This window comes from Phyllostomus hastatus, unplaced genomic scaffold (assembly GCF_019186645.2).
Source record: "Phyllostomus hastatus isolate PE091 unplaced genomic scaffold, TTU_PhHast_1.1 phas_contig_90, whole genome shotgun sequence".
Lineage (NCBI taxonomy): Eukaryota > Metazoa > Chordata > Mammalia > Chiroptera > Phyllostomidae > Phyllostomus > Phyllostomus hastatus.
The window spans coordinates 4,844,784-4,862,794 of NW_025333984.1; the positions used below are offsets into that span (position 1 = coordinate 4,844,784).

At 47.1% G+C, this 18,011-nt stretch overlaps 1 protein-coding gene across 1 annotated transcript; it reads right to left on the reverse strand.

Annotated features, from left to right (window-relative positions):
- Window positions 1-2,661: 2,661 nt before the first annotated feature.
- SASH3 (SAM and SH3 domain containing 3) lies at window positions 2,662-16,010 on the reverse strand. Its single transcript, XM_045852306.1, has 8 exons — window positions 15,760-16,010; window positions 8,700-8,795; window positions 8,152-8,298; window positions 6,507-6,648; window positions 5,226-5,374; window positions 4,870-5,079; window positions 4,564-4,714; window positions 2,662-4,081 (listed from the first exon to the last, which is right to left on the reverse strand). The coding sequence occupies exons 1-8, from the start codon at window positions 15,814-15,816 to the stop codon at window positions 3,891-3,893; spliced, it is 1,143 nt and encodes a 380-aa protein (XP_045708262.1). The 5' UTR covers window positions 15,817-16,010; the 3' UTR covers window positions 2,662-3,890.
- Window positions 16,011-18,011: the final 2,001 nt, after the last annotated feature.

Here is an 18,011-nt window from a genome sequence, read left to right on the forward strand (position 1 = left end):
GCCAGGGAAAGACCTCAAAACATACTCTTTTCAGTCTGACTTTTTCTGATATATTTGTTTTCCCAAGTTAGACATAATAGATAGGTGCTGCTCTGGGTTTTGAAAAGTTTGGGAATCTCCTCTGATGTGGTCCCCTTGGTGTGGGTGTGGGGGAATTTAAACACTTTGGGCATTATTCACTCCCTATTCTCCATTTTTCCAGAAGCTTGTGCCAAAAGGCAGGAGGATAATGACTTTGTTACTACCCCAAATTGGAGGCCAGAGGCTTGGGCATGCTCATTTAAGGTTCTTTTTTGTTTAAATTGAAATATTTTTCCTTAAAATAGATATTAAAATAAACAGATACTTTTGAAATTGAAATAAAACAAGAATGTAGGAAGTGAACACTTCTCTCCACTACTGCTTCAATCCCACCCCACTCTCCTCACAAGATCATCACTGGTTACCATTTGGTGCAGATCTTTTAGGTCTTTATTCTTGTGCATGTTTTCTGTTTCTTAAATAAAAATCGAAGCACTCTATAAATAATATTTCAGCACTTGCTTCTTCCCCATGATATAGCATGAATTTCTTTTACAATACGAATGTTTGTACATTTTATGTATAATTTTAAATTTAAAATTAAACAACAAAAAATGATGAAGATTTTCTGTGTGTCATTACATATTTTTCTACAACATCATGTTTAATGACTCCATGGAATTGTGTGAACAGACCATAATGCATCTAACTAATTCCCTATTCATGTTGTTTTCAATGTCTTATAGACAAAGCTGTCACAAATGTCTTTGTCCATATACCAGTGTGTACTTGTGTGGCTGTTTCTGTGGCTCGAATCCTTGGAGGGGAATGGCTGGGTCAAATGGTGTCAAAGGTGCCTTACAGAGGGCCACATTGACTTCCAGATGACTAAGGGGACTCTACTCAACTTCTTCATTCTTCCTCATGCTCAGTTTTCTCCTGTGTAAACTGAGGTGATGGTATTGTACCTACCTTGGGGATAGCATGATGATTATTATAAGAGAAGAAATGCAAAGTGATTGGTGCCTGGCAAATGTGTCAGTACTCACTCAATCACAACCATTATTCAGTACTGTTGGGGCTTTGAGTTCTTTTGGGTCCTTTCTTGTTTCTTTTTGTTTAAATTTTATTTTAATTGTTGTTCAAGTACAATTTTTTATCTTTTATTCACATCCCAGCCCACCCACCCAGCCCTCCCCACCTTCCTCCCATTTCCACCCGCCCCTAGTTTTTGTCCATGTGTCCTTTATATTTGTTCCTGTAAACCCTTCCCCTTTTCCCCTGAAATTCCCTCCCCTCTCCCCTCTGGACACTGTCAGCCTGTTCTCTATTTCAGTGTCTTTGGTTATATTTTGCTTGTTTCTTTGTTTTGTTGGTTAGGTTCCTGTTAAAGGTGAGATCATATGGTATTTGTCTTTCACAGCCTGGCTAATTTCACTTAGCATAATGCTTTCCAGTTCCATCCATGCTGTTGCAAAGGGTAGGAGCTCCTTCTTTCTTTCTGCTGCATAGAATTCCATTGTATAAATGTACCATAGTTTTTTGATCCATTCATTTACTGATGGGCACCTAGGTTGCTTCCAACACTTGGCTGTTGTAAATTGCCCTTCTTGTTTCTTTGATGAGGATAATGCTTAAAGTTTCCTAAGGTTCACAACCACTAATGGCAGTGGAACAAGTACAACAGAGAACAAAGCCTGGAAGCAGAGTGGCCTTGTTTTCACCCTGATAGAAGCTCTCACTCCAGTTTTTCCTCCATCATGCAGTTAATGCTGGCAGAAACAAAGGAAGCCAGGGGTTCTAGTCTCTATCCTACACTCCAGGAGATGGTGTAGCTTCAAGTGAGCACAAGGTAGAGTCCAAGAAGAGGTGGCCTCAGAAGAAAGGTCCAGCTAAATGTAAAGTTCCCTTTCTTGGACACTGGACAACCCTCAGTTCAGGCCCTTCCTTACTGGGATAGAGGTCTTCAAGGCTCTTGGAAGAGAGAAATAGCTACTCCCAACTCTTAGACTCCAGCAAGGCCTGTGGACCCAAGACCTTGAGCTCTGATGGTGGCTGGTTAGTGGGAAAGGCAGAGCTAATGAGGGCTTCAAACTGAAGCTTTAGGTCAGCAGGGTCAAAGACACTGAGCATCTTTAAGAAAGGGACAGATGGTCCTGAAAAGACAATGGAGAACATTTTGCTGAGTCCAGCTTTGAAGAAGACTTGTCTGTCCCCCCAACCCTCTTTCCATAAGAATATGACTGGAGACAGTAATTTCATCTTACTTATGTTTATTGCTGTCAACCTGTCTCCCTCCATCCCCATCATATTTACACTAAACCCTTCCCCCAAAGCTAGCTTTACCAAAGTTCCTGGTAGTAGGTCCAGTAGCGTGTCCATTAAGCCAATAGTCCTAGATGTAGTAGGTTCTGTTTGTCCCTGAGCCAGTTGGGCCCTGGGGAAATGTTACTCTGGAATTGAGGGCACAGATTTGGTGCTGGCATCAAGGGAGGCCCCCATCAATAGATGCTATCCGCCCTGGCTGGCATAGCTCGGTGGATTGAGCACAGGCCTGTGAACCAAAGGGTTGTGGTTCGATTCTTAGTCAGGGCACATGCCTGGGTTGCAGGCCAGGTCCCCAGCAAGAGGCATGAGGGAGGCAACCACACATTGATATTTGTCTCCCTCTCTCTCCTTCCCTTCCCCTCTCTCTAAAAATAAACTGTTGGAAAAAAAAGAAAAGATGAGCTAATTAAAAAATGTTTGTTTAAAAAAATAGATGCTATCCTTCCCCTTCTATAGCTCGGGGTACACCAAAACCTTTAGCAAAGCAGAGTTCAGGTAATGGATTCCCTAATGTCTAGTTTGTACTTTCCTTTTTGGTAAGGACCCACACAAGAGGCCAATTTTGGACCCAAATCTGCATCTGGCTTCTGTGGAACCATTCTATTCTTGGAAGCCAGGTCTGACCATCTGCCATCAGCCTTGAGGGAAGTGTCATTTGAGGGGGTCAGGAGTAGAAAGAGATGGTGCACATTATATGAGGTATGGGCATTGTCTTAAGCTGGAGGAAGTTGCAGCTTAGCCTGAGTTATGTACAAAGGTATAGAACTGATGAGCAGGTGGAGGCATTTCATTTGGGAGCCCAATGCCCCTCAAGCCCCTTCAATAAACCCCACTGGTATCCTGGGCCACAGGTAACAGGAGAGCAGACATTTAATGTCACAGAATGTTAGAGTTGGTAAGGCCCTCAGCATCTATCCATTCTAATCTTGGCCAGGTATAGACCCAAATTGGTGAAGGCACTTGATTCACCTCACCTAGTGATTCAGTGGCCAAATCTTCCAGAAAGTTAAGGAGAAGGAAAGTAGGAAAGGTGCATGTGGCTTTCTTCAAACCTTATTGAGGACAATCTGGATTTACCCGTGATCAACTAGAATATTTTTAAATGGCCAGCTTCCTTAGGGTCCTGAGACTGACCTGAAACACTTTACCTCCTTTTCAGGAGCAGTGCTACAGGGGAAAGTACGGTGAGGATGAGGATGTTTTGGAGGCCTCAGTGGTGAGGGAAATGAGTGGGGTGACCTCTCAGTGCCCCACTTGCTGTGGCCATGGCCAGAGCGGGCTCTACTGTCAGTAGCTGGTGGAGAGAGGGGGCTGGGCAGGTGTAATGTGCCTTCAGCGGCTCCTTATCCACTTCAGCCAAGCCTGCAGGGCTCTGGCCAGCTGCTATGGCCCTATGCGCCATGGGGGGAGCAAAGGGGAGCAGAGCCAGGCTAGGCACCAGTCCTCTGCCAGTCCTCCAGCCCAGGCCACCTCAGGAAGCTGGGGCCCCTCTCTGCTGCCTGTGCTGCTTGGGCCCAGCCTTGGCCCACCACCACCTCCACTCAAGGTGCCCCGGCCAGAGAGAGGCTCTGCAGCTGCTCCTCAGCACCCGCCAGCTCCGCCTCGTCACGCCCACTCTCTGAGCCCTCGAAGCAGCCTGAGTCGCGTGGGATGTCCCACTTGGGATCTGACACGGTGTGCGCCACTGGTTCCTGGCTGCTGTCGGTGCCTTCTTCTGCCTCCTCGCTGCCAGCTGCCAGGGCAAGAGTGAGAGATGGAATATGGGGTTTTGGGCCTTAGAAGGAAGGGGTTCAGAAGCCCCAGGGAGCTCTGTGTGGGAACAGGGACCCTAGGGGTAGGGACACTATAAGCATTCTCTCCCTCAGGGCACCTGCTACCACCTCTGCCCTCCTCATGGTTTTTCCAGGCCCAGGACCTCAGACTTCTTCAACACTAAGCCAGGAGCCAGGAAATCTGCACCTGAATCCTGGCTCTGTCATTGCCCAGCTTTTAGGCCTCAAGGAATTGCTTTACCTTCTCTGGCCTTAAATCTACCCTTGGATCCCAAAGGGAGTGGGACCCAATCATCCTTAAAACCCCTTCTCCCCACAAACTTTGCCTGAGACTGGAATTAAGGTGTGGAAAGTGCCTTCTCACTGCACAGGGCCCTAGGTAGAAGCTTCCCCTCTGTGGATCACCAGCAGGCACCCCCACCCAGCTCCTAAACCCACTCACTGTCATAATCCAGCAGCAGCTCTGCAGCAGTGAGCAGTTTGGCCCGGTGCTGTGGGTCTGTGATGTTCAGCTCATTGAGGTGTGTTTCCCGCAGCTCCTTGAAGTCTTCCAGTGTCTGATAGCCATTGAGCAGCAGGGTGGACGTGTGCTCCTGTGGGCAGAAGCAGGTCACCAGTTAGGCCATTTACAAGCCACACCCCCCTACCCAATTTTCGCCTCCCAACATAGCTGGCAAGCCCTGGCCACAATCCCTGGGGCAAGGGCACATCCTTGATCCTAGATGCTAATTCAGGCCTCAGATCAAACCTGCAGGCCAATGCGCTCCAGCAGCTCATGCAGAGTCTTGGGCTTGGGCCTCTTGCCCTTGCTCTGTCGGCGGCTGGGGCGGGCAGGCCCCACAGCCTCCTCAGGCAGCACATCCACATAGATGAACTTGAAAGAGCCCAGCCTGCCATTGAGCAGGCCCAACCATGTGCCCACAGGTGGCTTTTCAATGATCTGGATCACATCACCTTTCTGTGGGAGGAGAGGAAAGCAGAGTGGATTAGGAGATGAAGGGTGGTCCCGTGTCCTCTGGTGACACTGTCCTACCCTGGCTCAGTCCAGCCCCCTTTATGTGTGCAGCCTGCTAGTCTCAAGTGGGTCCTGGATGCCAATCTTACCTGTAGTTTCAGTGAGTCGTGATCATAAGGGCTGGGAGTAAAGTCGGTGTGGACTCGGGCTCTGCCACAGAAGGGTCCTGTGTACTGGGGGGCAGGTGGTTCTTCCCCAAAGCTGCCAGAGCCTGGGCTGGGGCTGCAGAGCTCACTGCCTGCAGGATATGGGGCAAGGAGGAGAGTCACCTTTGTCCCAGGACAATTGGGGCTGTGCCCATTCAGCAGGTATCTTGTAGGGGGTCTATGTGGATGTCCCAGGGCTACATGCTAGGGAAGAAAGCTGAGTACTGGCCAGTCTGACAAAACAGGCAAATTGGAAGGGCCTCTAAAGACCAACTGGGCCAACACCCCAACAAACAGATGAGGAATACTGAGGCCAGATGGGCCAAGGGACCTGCCTAAGGCCTCTCATCTTATAATTGGCAGCACTGGGTCTGTTACACTCCAAATCTTCTGATTCCAACTCCAGTGCTCCGTCCACCCAGGAAGCCATACCCTGCATTAATATTTTCCTTTTTCCTTTTTTACTTAATAAGACTCAGTGTCTAGTTATCTGGAAATTCAGATGGGCTCTTTTTCTCAGGGAAGGGTAGTATGAAGTTTATTTTAAATGGTTTTCAGTGGGGGTAGGGAGGGGGCATCAGGGAGTTCTGGGAAACCAGAGAAAGATCAGGGAACTTGGAACTAGCTTGAGGGGTGGGAAAGACAGTGTCTCTGAAGGTTCGCAGCTCCTCATTTAGGCAGGGCTGCCAGGACCTCCTGCCTAACCCCATGTATGTCCAAAAGATGTCAAGAGGTGCCCTAAGACCAATAATCTAAAGTCTGGGGTCCAAGAGGCTGAGCCTTCACAGCTGGAGACTCTATACCCACACCCTAGCCCATATGTCAGAGGTCTAGACAGATATAGCCTCTAGCTGTCCTTGGAAAGCTGGGGCTGGGCTGGTCCAAGAGGGCAAGGGGGCCCTTCCTCTGCCCTTGAGCCCTCCAGGGCCTGAGAAGAGCTAGTTGTAGCTCCTTTATTGCATAACTGAGTTCAAGATTGGGTCACCTTGGCCAAGTAATTAACCTCCCTGAGCCTCAGTTTTCACATCAATAAGGTGGGGATAATAATTGTACCAGCCCCTTGAAATTATTGTGAAGATTTAACATGAAGAAGGTTGGGAAAGTTCCCAGCAGCAAATCCTAAACATTCATTTTTCTTAGCCACTCCCAGACAATCACCTTCATGGCCCTAACCCGGTCCTTTTCTCCAGACTTAGTGGGTATCCCCCTATCTACCCTACTCACCTGTGGATGCTTGGCGGCTGAGTCCTGGGAGCTCACGCTCCTCTTGCTCAGAAAAGAGCAGTGCCATCTTTTCAGGGCCAGGGCTGTCCAGGCTGCAGTCTGGAGATGTTGGGGAGGCTGAGCCCTCCTCCAGAGTGTCTCCCTGAAGGGGAGGGGAAACAGGGAGACTGGAATCCCAGAGCAGCCTTGGTTAGGGTGCACATGGGGCAGCCCAGGCGCAGAGGAAATAGGCCTGGGCTTGACAGAGAACTAGCCCTTGACTGGAACCCCAGCTCTGCCGCTTACAGACGGCATTGCACTCTCAGAGCCCTACTTTTCTCTTTCGCTAGGTGGAAATGACAAGTCCTTGCCTTGCCCACCTCACAGAATGAGGTGTAACTGGGGTGCCACATGAATGTGCTTTGTCAGCTTAAAGAGCTAGCTGATGTACATGCAGAGAAAGTTGGTACATACAGATACTAGAACTTCGATCTGAGCTGTCGCTGGGACAGTCAAGCAGACAGTGGTGCCAAAGAGTTACTAATTTTGACTATGCTCCTATGTGCCAAGCACATCTGTCATTTCATTCAGTCCTCATTTGAGGATAAGTGCTTGATTGTCCCAAGTTTTTAGATGAGAAGTAATGGAAGAACGTTCTTAAGGCCATGCAAAAGGTCCCATTCAAATTCACCTGACTCCAGAGTACTCCTGCTTCACTATACCTCAGTGCAGAGGTAACTCTTCCACAACTGGCTCACTAGGAGTAAAAGCTCTCATGAGTAGAGGTCACCAATTCCTGTGCTGTAAATACTCCCCACCATGGCCAGTGTTATGCTACCACTATGACATTGCTTATTGAGCAGCACATCTTCATAGGCTATTTCTTCCACATAGAAACTATAGATGCAAATAACCTCAGAGGCATAGAGAATAATGAAAATCAGTCCAAGAATTAGGAAGTGATGAATTTTGAGGATTGACTGTGTTCCCTTTATTTTTAATATAATTTATTTAATTCTAAGTTGATATAATATAATTTTCAATAATATTATGTGTCATACCCAATTCACAAAATTCCTAAAAATTGGGCCAACTGCTGTCCTGAGCTGGCAGAAGCCAGCACTAGCTGACTGCAGCATACCACTGCCTTGGAGCCTCCTATAAGAACCAGGAGCACACTAGACTTAATGTGTGACTTCAGCTGCTTAGCTATGCCTGCCCTACAACTCTCTGTCATGCACTCCCTCCTAGGGCCAAAACCAACCTTCTCTAACTTTTCCTCAGAGGAGTTCCTCTTTTAATCAAACCTTTCCAATCCTAGGGGCTAGTTCCCAACAAAACTTGGAGGTGGATGAATTTGCCTCAAGTGATCTCATCTCCTTTGCAGCTGCCCACTCTCCTCAGGCTTGTCTTTTCACAAAGCTTCTGTTACTCCAACTTTCATCCCTCTTTAGACCCTCACTCCTAATCCATCTGGACCACAGTGTCTTGTTGCCATGTCCATGGCTGAGTGAGCTCCCCTCCCATGTGACCTTCCTTCACATATTTAATTGAGACTTCAGGCATGATATATAAACAGTGGCTCTCAAGGAAGCCATGCTCACACCTTATCAGAGTGGTACCTCTCTTCCCTGTCACCACCACTCCCCTGGATCCCAGGCCTCACCATCTCCTCTGACAGGGCCTTAACCATCATCTTGCCCATCTTCCTGTTCATGGTTCGGGAAATCACAGCCTTCCACTTCTTCCCCAGCTTTTTGCTACTTTTTCCAGCATCCTCTTGGGTAGGGACACTTGAGTCATCTTCTGGAATCTGTGACAACAAACAAAGAGGTCCAGGGACCCTGGTGACTCTCCCTGAGTCCAGGACTTGGGAATAGAAGGAGTCCTTTGGGCTCCAGTAGAGGATGGAGGGGTGGAAATGGAAAGATCCTATCCCCTTCTTTCTTGACTGCAGTCCTGTCCTTAGTCTTCTTAGTTTGTAATTAATTTGTAACTGAAAACAATGCAGGTGAGTTCTTGGGGCCCAGGATTTTGGTGGGTGGGATAGGTGAACCTTCTGTATTTAAGGAGCCTTAGCCTCCACAATCCTAAAATTTCCTCTTTCCCCTTCTCCCTTCCTCCCAGTTAATCCCACACCAAGGACCTGTAGCCAGATGGCCCAGCAGCCAGAAGACCACTCCCCTCCACCCTTAAGGAGGCTCTGAAACTCACATTATCATCCAGATTAAATTCCTTCTCGCTCACCACTGGGGAGCTGGGTTTGGACTTGGCAAAATCCTTGAAACTGCTGGAGCGCTGAAGTGACAGCTGGAAGAAGCAGAGGTGTTGCAATCAGTGGTGCTAAAATGGCTGGTCAAGTAAGGAGCTGTTCTCATCCCCAACACACATGCACACACCCCAGGGCTGGACAGAGCCACATGTGCCCTGAGGTGCCAGGACTAATGAGGTAAAATACAAAGATGTCCTTGGAGATACCTGGCTTCATCCTGTTTATCAGTAGAGAATGGCCCTTAATGCTAGCCTCAGAGCAAGCTCCTGACCTCAAAGACCCTAAGCTCAGTTAAGCCTCAGACTAAGCCCACCTTTCCACCAATACCTGAGGTTTGGCCCCAAGAACCCTGAAGTAAAAGAAAGACTAAATGAATTGAAGTAAGGACATATTTCCTACTAGAGACATACCTTGGCATGAACAATAGCATCACCTTTATGTAACAGAGCAAACCCTCCCAAACCCCACAGCACAGCCTCTATGTTCTGGGCCTGCTCTACGCATGGTCTCCTGTCACAGTGATAGCAGTAAACACATTAGTGTCCCCAACCTGGTGAATTTGTGTCTTGAGAAGATCAAAACACTCCCCCCAACAGTTAGTCAGACCTGGCATTAAGCTTTCTGGAAAACCACAGTAGAGGCAGTCAGAGAAGGTGCCCACAGATTTGAGGCACAAATGATTAGCAGTAATTTAGCAAAAGACAGCTGCCATTTTCTTTCTTCACCTCAGCTTTTAATCTTAGTCACTAATGTGATGAGATGGCTATTGTTGACATGTGCCGGTCTTTGGACTTTTTGGCCTGACCTATTGTTTGTGCTGATGAGACTATTTTCAGGAAATAAGCTTTCTTAACTGTATATGTGTGTGCATGCCAAGACAGCCACAAAAACCAGGCTGAGCAAGTAATGAGGCCAGGCTTTAAACACAAGGAGTGAAGGCAGAGCTTGAATCAAGATCAACAGTCAAGACCAGAGATACACACAGGAACCAGGGTTCACAGATGGCCAGACAGATACAGCGGGATATACTGCACACACCGGAGATAAGGGCTTGAGGAACCAAAGCTCCAAACCCGCACAGAGCTGAAAGTTTCACATCCTCTTTCCTATGAAGGAGTTGCGGGTGGGGGGGGGAGTCAAATGACAACCTTTCAGGGCAGGGACAATATCACCTGCCCCACAACACATACAAAATTGGCCCCAACTCCTGGGAACTACAGTGGAGCACTTACATTCTTCTGGTAGGTCTTGACCAAAGGCAAGTCAATAGTCAAGGTCAAGGGCCAGACCTTCCTAGAGGTTGCACCAAGCTAGCTGACCAGAAACTAGGTCAGCAGTCAGGCTAACTAGTCACTACAACCACGAGGGCCTCCTGGGTGGGGCACCTGCAGACTCTACCAGGAAGCCTCTTCCATGCTATGTTGGGGAGTCAGAGAAGAGGGCCATGACCTGGGAAGGGAACACATGACCATGGGGTGGCTGCTCTGATTCCCATGTATCCCTTCCACCCTCTGTTGGCTTTTCCTACCCACTATTCTTTCCTCTTTTTCTCCCTTTCTTTCCCTTTCTCTCCTCTGCTTTCTGTTGATTTCCTCCTCTTGTATGGCTAGGATGCAGCTGCCCTGATAACTTCCTTCTCTTATTGCCTGGAAAAGAAGGAACAGAGAGAGGGTGGGCAACAGGCTGGACTTCTATTTATAGGCCAATGGGGTCTATCGTGACCTTCTCTCCATCACTTCTCTGCCTGGTTTGCAGACTAGGAAGCTGAGTCGCCCCAGAAGCCCCAGGGACTGGCAAGTTTGGAAAGCAAACAGGAGGACCCACATGGGGCCGGAAGTGAGCTTTGTTGGGACAGAGTAAACTCATTGCCTGGTCTCCCTCTAATCGCAGTTCTTTCCTTTTCCTGTCATTAATCTACAGTCTGGGGAGTGGGAGGGGGACCTCTGGCTCCTAGGACCTTGTTTCTGGGCTCCCCTGTCCCAGCTTTAGCTCAAAGTAAAGTAAACTATTGAAAAGGACCATAGGGGTAGTGCTGGGACTTGGACCCAGCTGGCAAATTCTAAGCCTAAGGACATGGAAAGGGCTACACAGTTCTTCAGGTGACTAAGGGTAGGGGCTTGCCAGAGTAACTTTTTCCCCAGCCTATCTCCAACCTCAGAGGCATCCCCAATATCCTGAATGCCTTCTAGTATCTCTGAAGTGACATCCCACCCAGGTATGAGTTGAAATTCTCGAACCTTTGAATTTCCTGCTTGGCCTTCATTTGAGGTGAGGCCTTCTTCAGGATCCTTCCCAGGGTGGTGGTAGTACCAAATATCTTTTTTTTTTTTTTAATGTTTAAGAGGAATATGTGGACCTCCTGGAAAGAATTACTTTTCTGGTGTCAGATGTTGCTGAGTTCAACTTTGATATGTGTGATTTTCAGTGAGGTATTTAATCTTCCGGGACCTCAGTCTCTTCACTTGGTGTCAGCCTGCAAAGGTTCACATCTTGGTTCTGTCATTGACCATCTGTATGAAGCTGGGTGAGTTCCTTAACTTTTCTAGGCTTCTGTTTCCTCATAGATAAAATAAAGACAGCACCTACTTTACTGGGCTGCTCTGAGGATGAAAGGAGTGCTTGACACAACTACCACACAGCAAATGTCCAAATGTCTGTGTATAGCTTAGCTTTTTCTATGACCCACCTCCAGGCTCTTATTCAGGACATTCCCTGCCTGGAACACTCCACCTTTCACCCTATTAATGATAGTTTCTTCTCTCCTACAAAATCCAATTTGACTGGAAACAACCTACATCCTTACCAACTGTAGAATGGATACATGAATAGTGGCACAGTTATGCAAGGGGCTATGACATAGTGATGAGCTTAGGGCAGCTCTCTCCAACATATGGATGAATCTCACAGATACATTTTTGAGCAGAGGGGGCCATCCACCAGAGTATACTATATACTTCCTCATATAGAAAGTTCAAAACCTGGAAAAATTAATTTATGCTGTTAGAAGTCAGGATAGTGGTCACCCTTGGGGAAAGAAGGTGTGTCATGACTGGTAGGGGCATGAAGGAAGCTTCTAGAGTGTTGGAAGTGCTCTGTTTCTTGATCTGGGTGCTGCTTACATGGGGATGTCCATTATAGAAATTCACTGAGTGGTACACTTATGATTTGTGCACTTCTTTGTACAAATATTATACTTTAATAAGTAGGTTTTACAAATCCAGTTTTAAAGGCACTGTTCCCTGCAGGAAGCCTCCCATGATTACCCTCTCAAAACCTCACAGTGTCCCCATTGGTATCTTCTTCCCTTGCTTCCTAAGCAACATTGGCTTCCCCCAGGTATCTCCACAACTACACTCTTAGCTTATTCTTATACCAGTCATATAATTAGCACCCTCTGGTCTCCAGGTTAAATACCTCCCATGTGCCTGGCACCCTGTCAGGTGCTTCATGTGTGCCTGCTCACTCCAACCTCACCACAGCCCAATATTACATGCCACTTTCCAGATCAAGAGACTGAGACTCAGAGAAATGAAGTGCCCTAGGCAGAGATATGCAGCTGGCAGTATAAAGTGCAAGGGTTTGAACCCATGTCCATGACTAGAAGCCTGTTAATGTTGCTGCGCTCAGAGCTCACAAAGTCACCACTCCCATCACTACAGAAACTAATTGAGTGCAATGTGACTTCAGGTAGTGTTTGGAGGGAGTTACAGGGAGAGAAGGTGGGAGTATGTAGGAGGAAAGGCTCAGGAGGGCTTCATGGAAGAGGTGTATTTCAGTGGTGTTGTGCAGAGTAATGAGAATTTTGCCAGGAGTTGCTGGGAATAGTTTATTTTTATTAGTTTGTTTTGGGGAAAGGGAATAGTAAATGACAATGGGAGTTAAGAATGTTCTAGTGTGGCAATGGGATGGTAGGTATGCCAGGGTATGCGGTGGGAGAGCAAAAAGTCTATGGAAAACTCTTGCCAGCCATGCCAAGGAACTTGGGCATTAGCTTGTGGGCAATGAGGAGCCACTGGAAATACAAAATGCATGCTGGTAGAGGTGTCCTGCTAGAGATCTTCTGTAGGAAGGGAGCCAGGGAGATGGAGTGTGTTGGGATTGGGAGAGAGAAAGGCAGTAAGATACTGGAAGGAAGGAACACTTGGACACTAGAATGGGAGCCTAGATTCCTCTCCATTTTGCATTGTAGGAGATTTGGAGTAGGGGGGAAAGTATGGGTGCCATCCCAGGACAACCTCCTACACCCTAACAGATAAAAGGGAGTGCAGAGTAAGACTTTGATAAGCAAATATCTGTGAAGAGGTATGTCCCCACCCCCCACTCAGGGGCTACCCCAATCCTTCATCATGACCAATAGGTGCCATACGCAGACCCTACCATCCTAGAGGACCTACTCCCACCTCTGCTCTGCTGCTTGGAAGGTCCCTCAATTGAAGCCATCTGGGTCTGCCTTGCAGAGCTCTCTTAATGATGAGTTGAAGTCTTTCATTCTTATCAGATTCATCTAGTGCTTTTGGGGTTAGTAGGGGACAAGAGAGTAGAGGGAGAAGGAGTTAACATTCTGGAGATTGGCAAATTTTGGCTTGTATTTCTGTTCTTCAGTTTGCTAGTTGTGTGACCTTGGGTAAGTTTCCAAGTCTTGAGCTAAAATAGGGATAAAGTAAATATCTGCCCCTCACTCACCAGGTTGTCATGAGGAGCCAAAGAGCTAAGAGATGGGTGAAGCACACAGTACAGTACTTGGTACCTGACAAGCTCTCAGTGCTGGCTATTAATGCCATTATGTCTTGTTTTCTCCACTTCAGGACTGGAACCCAAGCTTTTTCTTCTTTGCCATGTACTCCCCACCCCCATCCATCTCTATGGCATGCACCCCCTTGTATGCATAGGTACACATTCGAAAGAGTATTCTCACGTTTATTGTCCCAGGTGATCCATTAACCTGAGGTGGACAGATCAGGAGCTATCTTACTTTTCAGAGATGAGGAAACTGAGGCCCAAAGAAAGTTAATGAACTGTCCAAGGTCCTATAGCTAGAAGTTGGTAGAATTCCAGCTCTGCTTTCCTGTCCCCTGCACAGTGCTTTCTCCATTTGGCAAGCCTGGGAAGAGGAGCAAGGGCAGGAGAGAGGGGCCTTGTTTGGCTTTGTGCTTTTCCCTTTACTGTGTCACTTTACCCTCCATGGGAAGGCACTGGCTCAAGGTCACAGTGCTGGACCTGGCTGCTACCTCCAGGCCCAGGGAAGATACTGTCTCCGCCTTCTGGAAGCATACTTTGGCTTTTCTAAGGGTACTCTCAAGGTTTGGGGCTTGGAGAGTAGCTCTGGAGGCTGGTCCAGTCTATGGCAGGGAGGAGTGGCTTTGCCTGGACCACCTTCCCCTAGAGGATCACATGGGACTTGCTTTTCTTGGGAGAGATCTGGGGAAAATTCCAGAGCCCCAGTGGCCAAGCACAGAAATGGGATAATGAAAGGGAAGAAAGAAGATGGGGGACTACTGGCTTCTGTGTGCTCCTGACACCTCTACCTGAGGTGGCGCAGGGCCCTAGTGTAAATGTGTCAGCTCTTTCTCAGGCTCTTTCCTCCGGTTCAACTTGCCTGTGGTTTGGGGCCCATCAGTGTTTAGAAGAGTCTCAGCTCCCCATACACATTAGGCAGAGGGCAAGGGGAAGCAGACTGCTTGCCAAGGAGAGACAACCAATGGCAAGTCTGCTGCTGCGCAGGGTTTTGACAGGCAGGTAACAGAGCCTGTGTAAAACTAACAAATCTCTTCTTCACCCCTGCCTACCTCCGCTGCAAGCTTAGAGAAGCAGCTGGGGTGAGGAGAGTATAGCCGGAAGTGGCAGCCACCCCAGGACCTGAGATGGAACAGGATGCTCACACCAGTAACTTGAAGCTCAGCCTCTCAGCTGGCTCAGCTTTGGTCTAGGAGCTGCTCCCCTTATTAGGGGGCTTCCAACAGGGCACTTGGGCCAAGCTCCAGGAGAAACTGATGGGGGCACAGCAAGGGTCTGGAGGCCTGGACCTTGGTCTGGGGCTAGGCCTGTGTCTCTTGGACCTGGTTCAGACCTGCTTTGGGATTATCCTAGGATTCCATTGGATGTGAAAGATGTACTTGCTGATTGCCTGGGGGAATCCTATAATCAAGTCACAGAATTAAGTCTAGAAATCCTCAAATACAACTGGAGGAACTTACATCTGGCAGAGCCTTCAAGGGATATTCCAACCTGGCCTTTGCTCCAGGAATATGAATACCTCAGCTGTCCATGACCGCTGCTTTTCTTCCTGGCCTTTAAAATGTCCCCACCATATTTTTCTTCCTCAGCCCTCACTTCTACTCCCCATCTCACCAGCTTCATTTTTCATTCTTCACAAATAATTTTCCCCACATTGGAAGAACTTGTATGCTCCCTGCACCCCACTGCAGGTTTGGAGGCCCTCTGCCTTATTTTCAGGTTGGCCCCAACACCAGTGGGCCAAAAGAGCTACAACAGAACTGAATCAAGTGAACAGAATCCTAGCTACAGCCAAAGGGTGGGGTTCTAGGAGGATCATGGCTCCAAGTGGGGTGGCCCAGCCAAACCCTTTGAGTGAGATAGCTATTGAGAGGCCATGCTCAGGCAGAAACAGCGGCAGGACCAGTGTAAGGGAGAAACGATTAAGTACGGTCTAATGATTCAGCTTGAGGATTGCATTTTGTGGTTCTCAAGTTCTAGTCTAGGATTCTAGCCCTTAATTTTAGGTCTCTATACCGTCACTGTAGAGTTGACTTCTATAACTCTAGACTTCTAAGTCTATTCTGTAACTCCATTTCTCTAGAATTTTGAAAGTCTCTTTTGTACTTTTGTTACTCTAGTAACATTTGGGTCCCTGTCCCATTGCTGTTGGGAGCTCGTGCCTACAGACTCAACGTGTCGCCTTTGGCTCATCACTTTTATGAGCTCAGGGGCTGGATTATGCAAGCAGAGGGAAGGAAAAAGTGAGTTCCCAGAGATGCTCCTCACCTTTTTCTTCTGAGTGGGCTCCTTCTCACTGGCATTGGAGGGCTTGCGGCGCAACATGGTCCTCTGTCCGATGACACTCCTTCCCTACTCTTCTAGGTGTCGAGATGTGGAGACCTCTTGCTCAGCCTTGCCAGCACTGTCCAAGCGGTACAGCATGGACTAAAACTCTGGCTTCCACAGTGGCTGCTGCAGTGGCAGCTTGGGGGTGAGGGCCATGGACACAGGCGGCAGCAGCATACAGGAAGCCCTGCCACGTGACCTGCTCTTACAGCAATCGCAGCCCCTGCTGGCCCCTAGGGAGGAAGGAAGTCCTAGCTTCAGTCTCTAGAGGTTCTGATGCAGACGGCTCTTGGGTTGAACAAGCAGAGAAAAGTCCCTACCTTGCCATCTCATGGCAATCATCACCAGTCTTTCTGCTCCATCTCTCCAGAGGCGGCCAATCAATTTAACATTATATGATGTACTTGGGCCTCTTATCTCTTTGATGAGAATCCAGAAACCAGAATTTGGATCATGTCTTTGCTTGTGGGGCCAATGCTCCTGGTCACCTTGCATCACCAAGATCATCACTGGCATCACTACCACTATCATCACCCCTACAACCATCACTCCTTATTTATAGCCATCACCCCTATATTCATCAACCCTCTAGTTGTCCTACTGCCATGAGCATACTTATGACCATCATCACTACAACAACCACCCCTACAGTCAACACCCTCAGCCATCATCCCTACAGTCATCATTATTGTCACTTTCACCCTCACAGTCCTCATCCTCACAACTGTCATCCTTACTGACATTACAATCAGTGTTCCTGTAACATTCTTACCCCTACAACCATCATGCCTACAGCCATTATCCCTAAAGCAATCATCCCTGCTGTCATCCCTACAACTGCCATCAGTACTGCTATAGCCATTATTGTTAGTACAACTACCCTGAGCAACATCCCTCAGCCAGCTTCCTCTATCTGCCTCACTATTGCCATTATGACCAGCACAGCCATCATCCTCACAGCCATTAACCTTACAAACACTATTACTACAACCAGTCATCCCCACACTGATATTCTCACCCTTAAAATCATTACTTCTACAGTCATCAACCCTACAGCCATCACTTCTCAGTAATCACCCTACAGCAGGGGTATCAAACTCATTCTCACTGGGAGCCACATCAGCCTCACGGTTGCCTTCAAAGGGCCGAAATAATTTTAGGACTGTATAAATGTAACTACTCCTTAACTGTTAAGGAATTGAAATTACATTCAGCCCTTTGAACGCAACCTCAAGGCTGATGTGGCCCCCGGTGAAAATGAGTTTTACACCCCTGTCCTACAGCTATCATCTCCATTGCCACCAGCACACCTACAGTCATGCTCACTAGAGCTGTCATACCTTAGAGTCAAAACCTCTTGGCCTGTATATTTACCTGTATATTTATCACCACCATAGCCATCACCATACATGAAAAGCATTTGCAGGCAACTCCATACCACCAGCAAATATCCTGTTCAACAAGCATTTTTTAAATGCTTATGTGCTAAGTTTAGAATGTTCACTTTGTGGATTGTCTGTGGCAGACATTTTAATAATTCCAATAACTTTTCTTATTAAAAAGTAATCCATATTAATCACACACAATGTAGCAAACACAGATACACACAAAAAAAGAAAATTCAAAAATTCTCCATAATTATCTTCCATACTGTTTGGATGGATATCTTTCACTGTTTTTGTGCATTAACTATATGTGTGTGTGTGTGTGTGTGTGTGTTTTCAAAAACCATACTATTCAGAAAGTAGATCAGAGGTTGGGGGATAGGGAAAGGATAGAGAGATCAGGAGGAGTACAAGGACCCTTTTGGGGATGATGAATATGTTCACTATCTTGGTTATGGTGATGGTTTCATGAGTGTATACATGTCAAAACTCAAATTGTACACTTTAAAATAATGTGCCATTTATTTTAGGTGAATTATGTGTAAATAAAAGTATTTTAATGCATTTTTTTGTTTTTATTATTTATTCCAATGACATTTGTTAACATCACCTCAATATTAACCTATATTAATATGAATAATTTTAAATATTAAAAATGTCACACTTCGCAAACTGTGTTGGTATCTGCTTGTCACACTGAACATAGTATCATTCAGATTTTCTCATGCTATGAAATATTCTTCAATTACGTGATTTTAATGGCTGCCGAGCAGCCAGATTGTATGACTGTACCATGATTATTTCACC

What these genes read in the sequence shown, in the direction of transcription:
- SASH3 (XM_045852306.1), bottom strand. Translation starts at nt 15,816, where the DNA reads ATGTTGCGCCGCAAGCCCTCCAATGCCAGTGAGAAGGAGCCCACTCAG. An exon ending in ACGACTCACTGAAACTACAG is followed by an intron (nt 5,080 to 5,225) that starts GTAAGATTGGCA and finishes CTCCTCCCACAG; the next exon opens with AAAGGTGATGTGATCCAGAT. An exon ending in TGGAGCGCATTGGCCTGCAG is followed by an intron (nt 4,715 to 4,869) that starts GTTTGATCTGAG and finishes TTCTGCCCACAG; the next exon opens with GAGCACACGTCCACCCTGCT.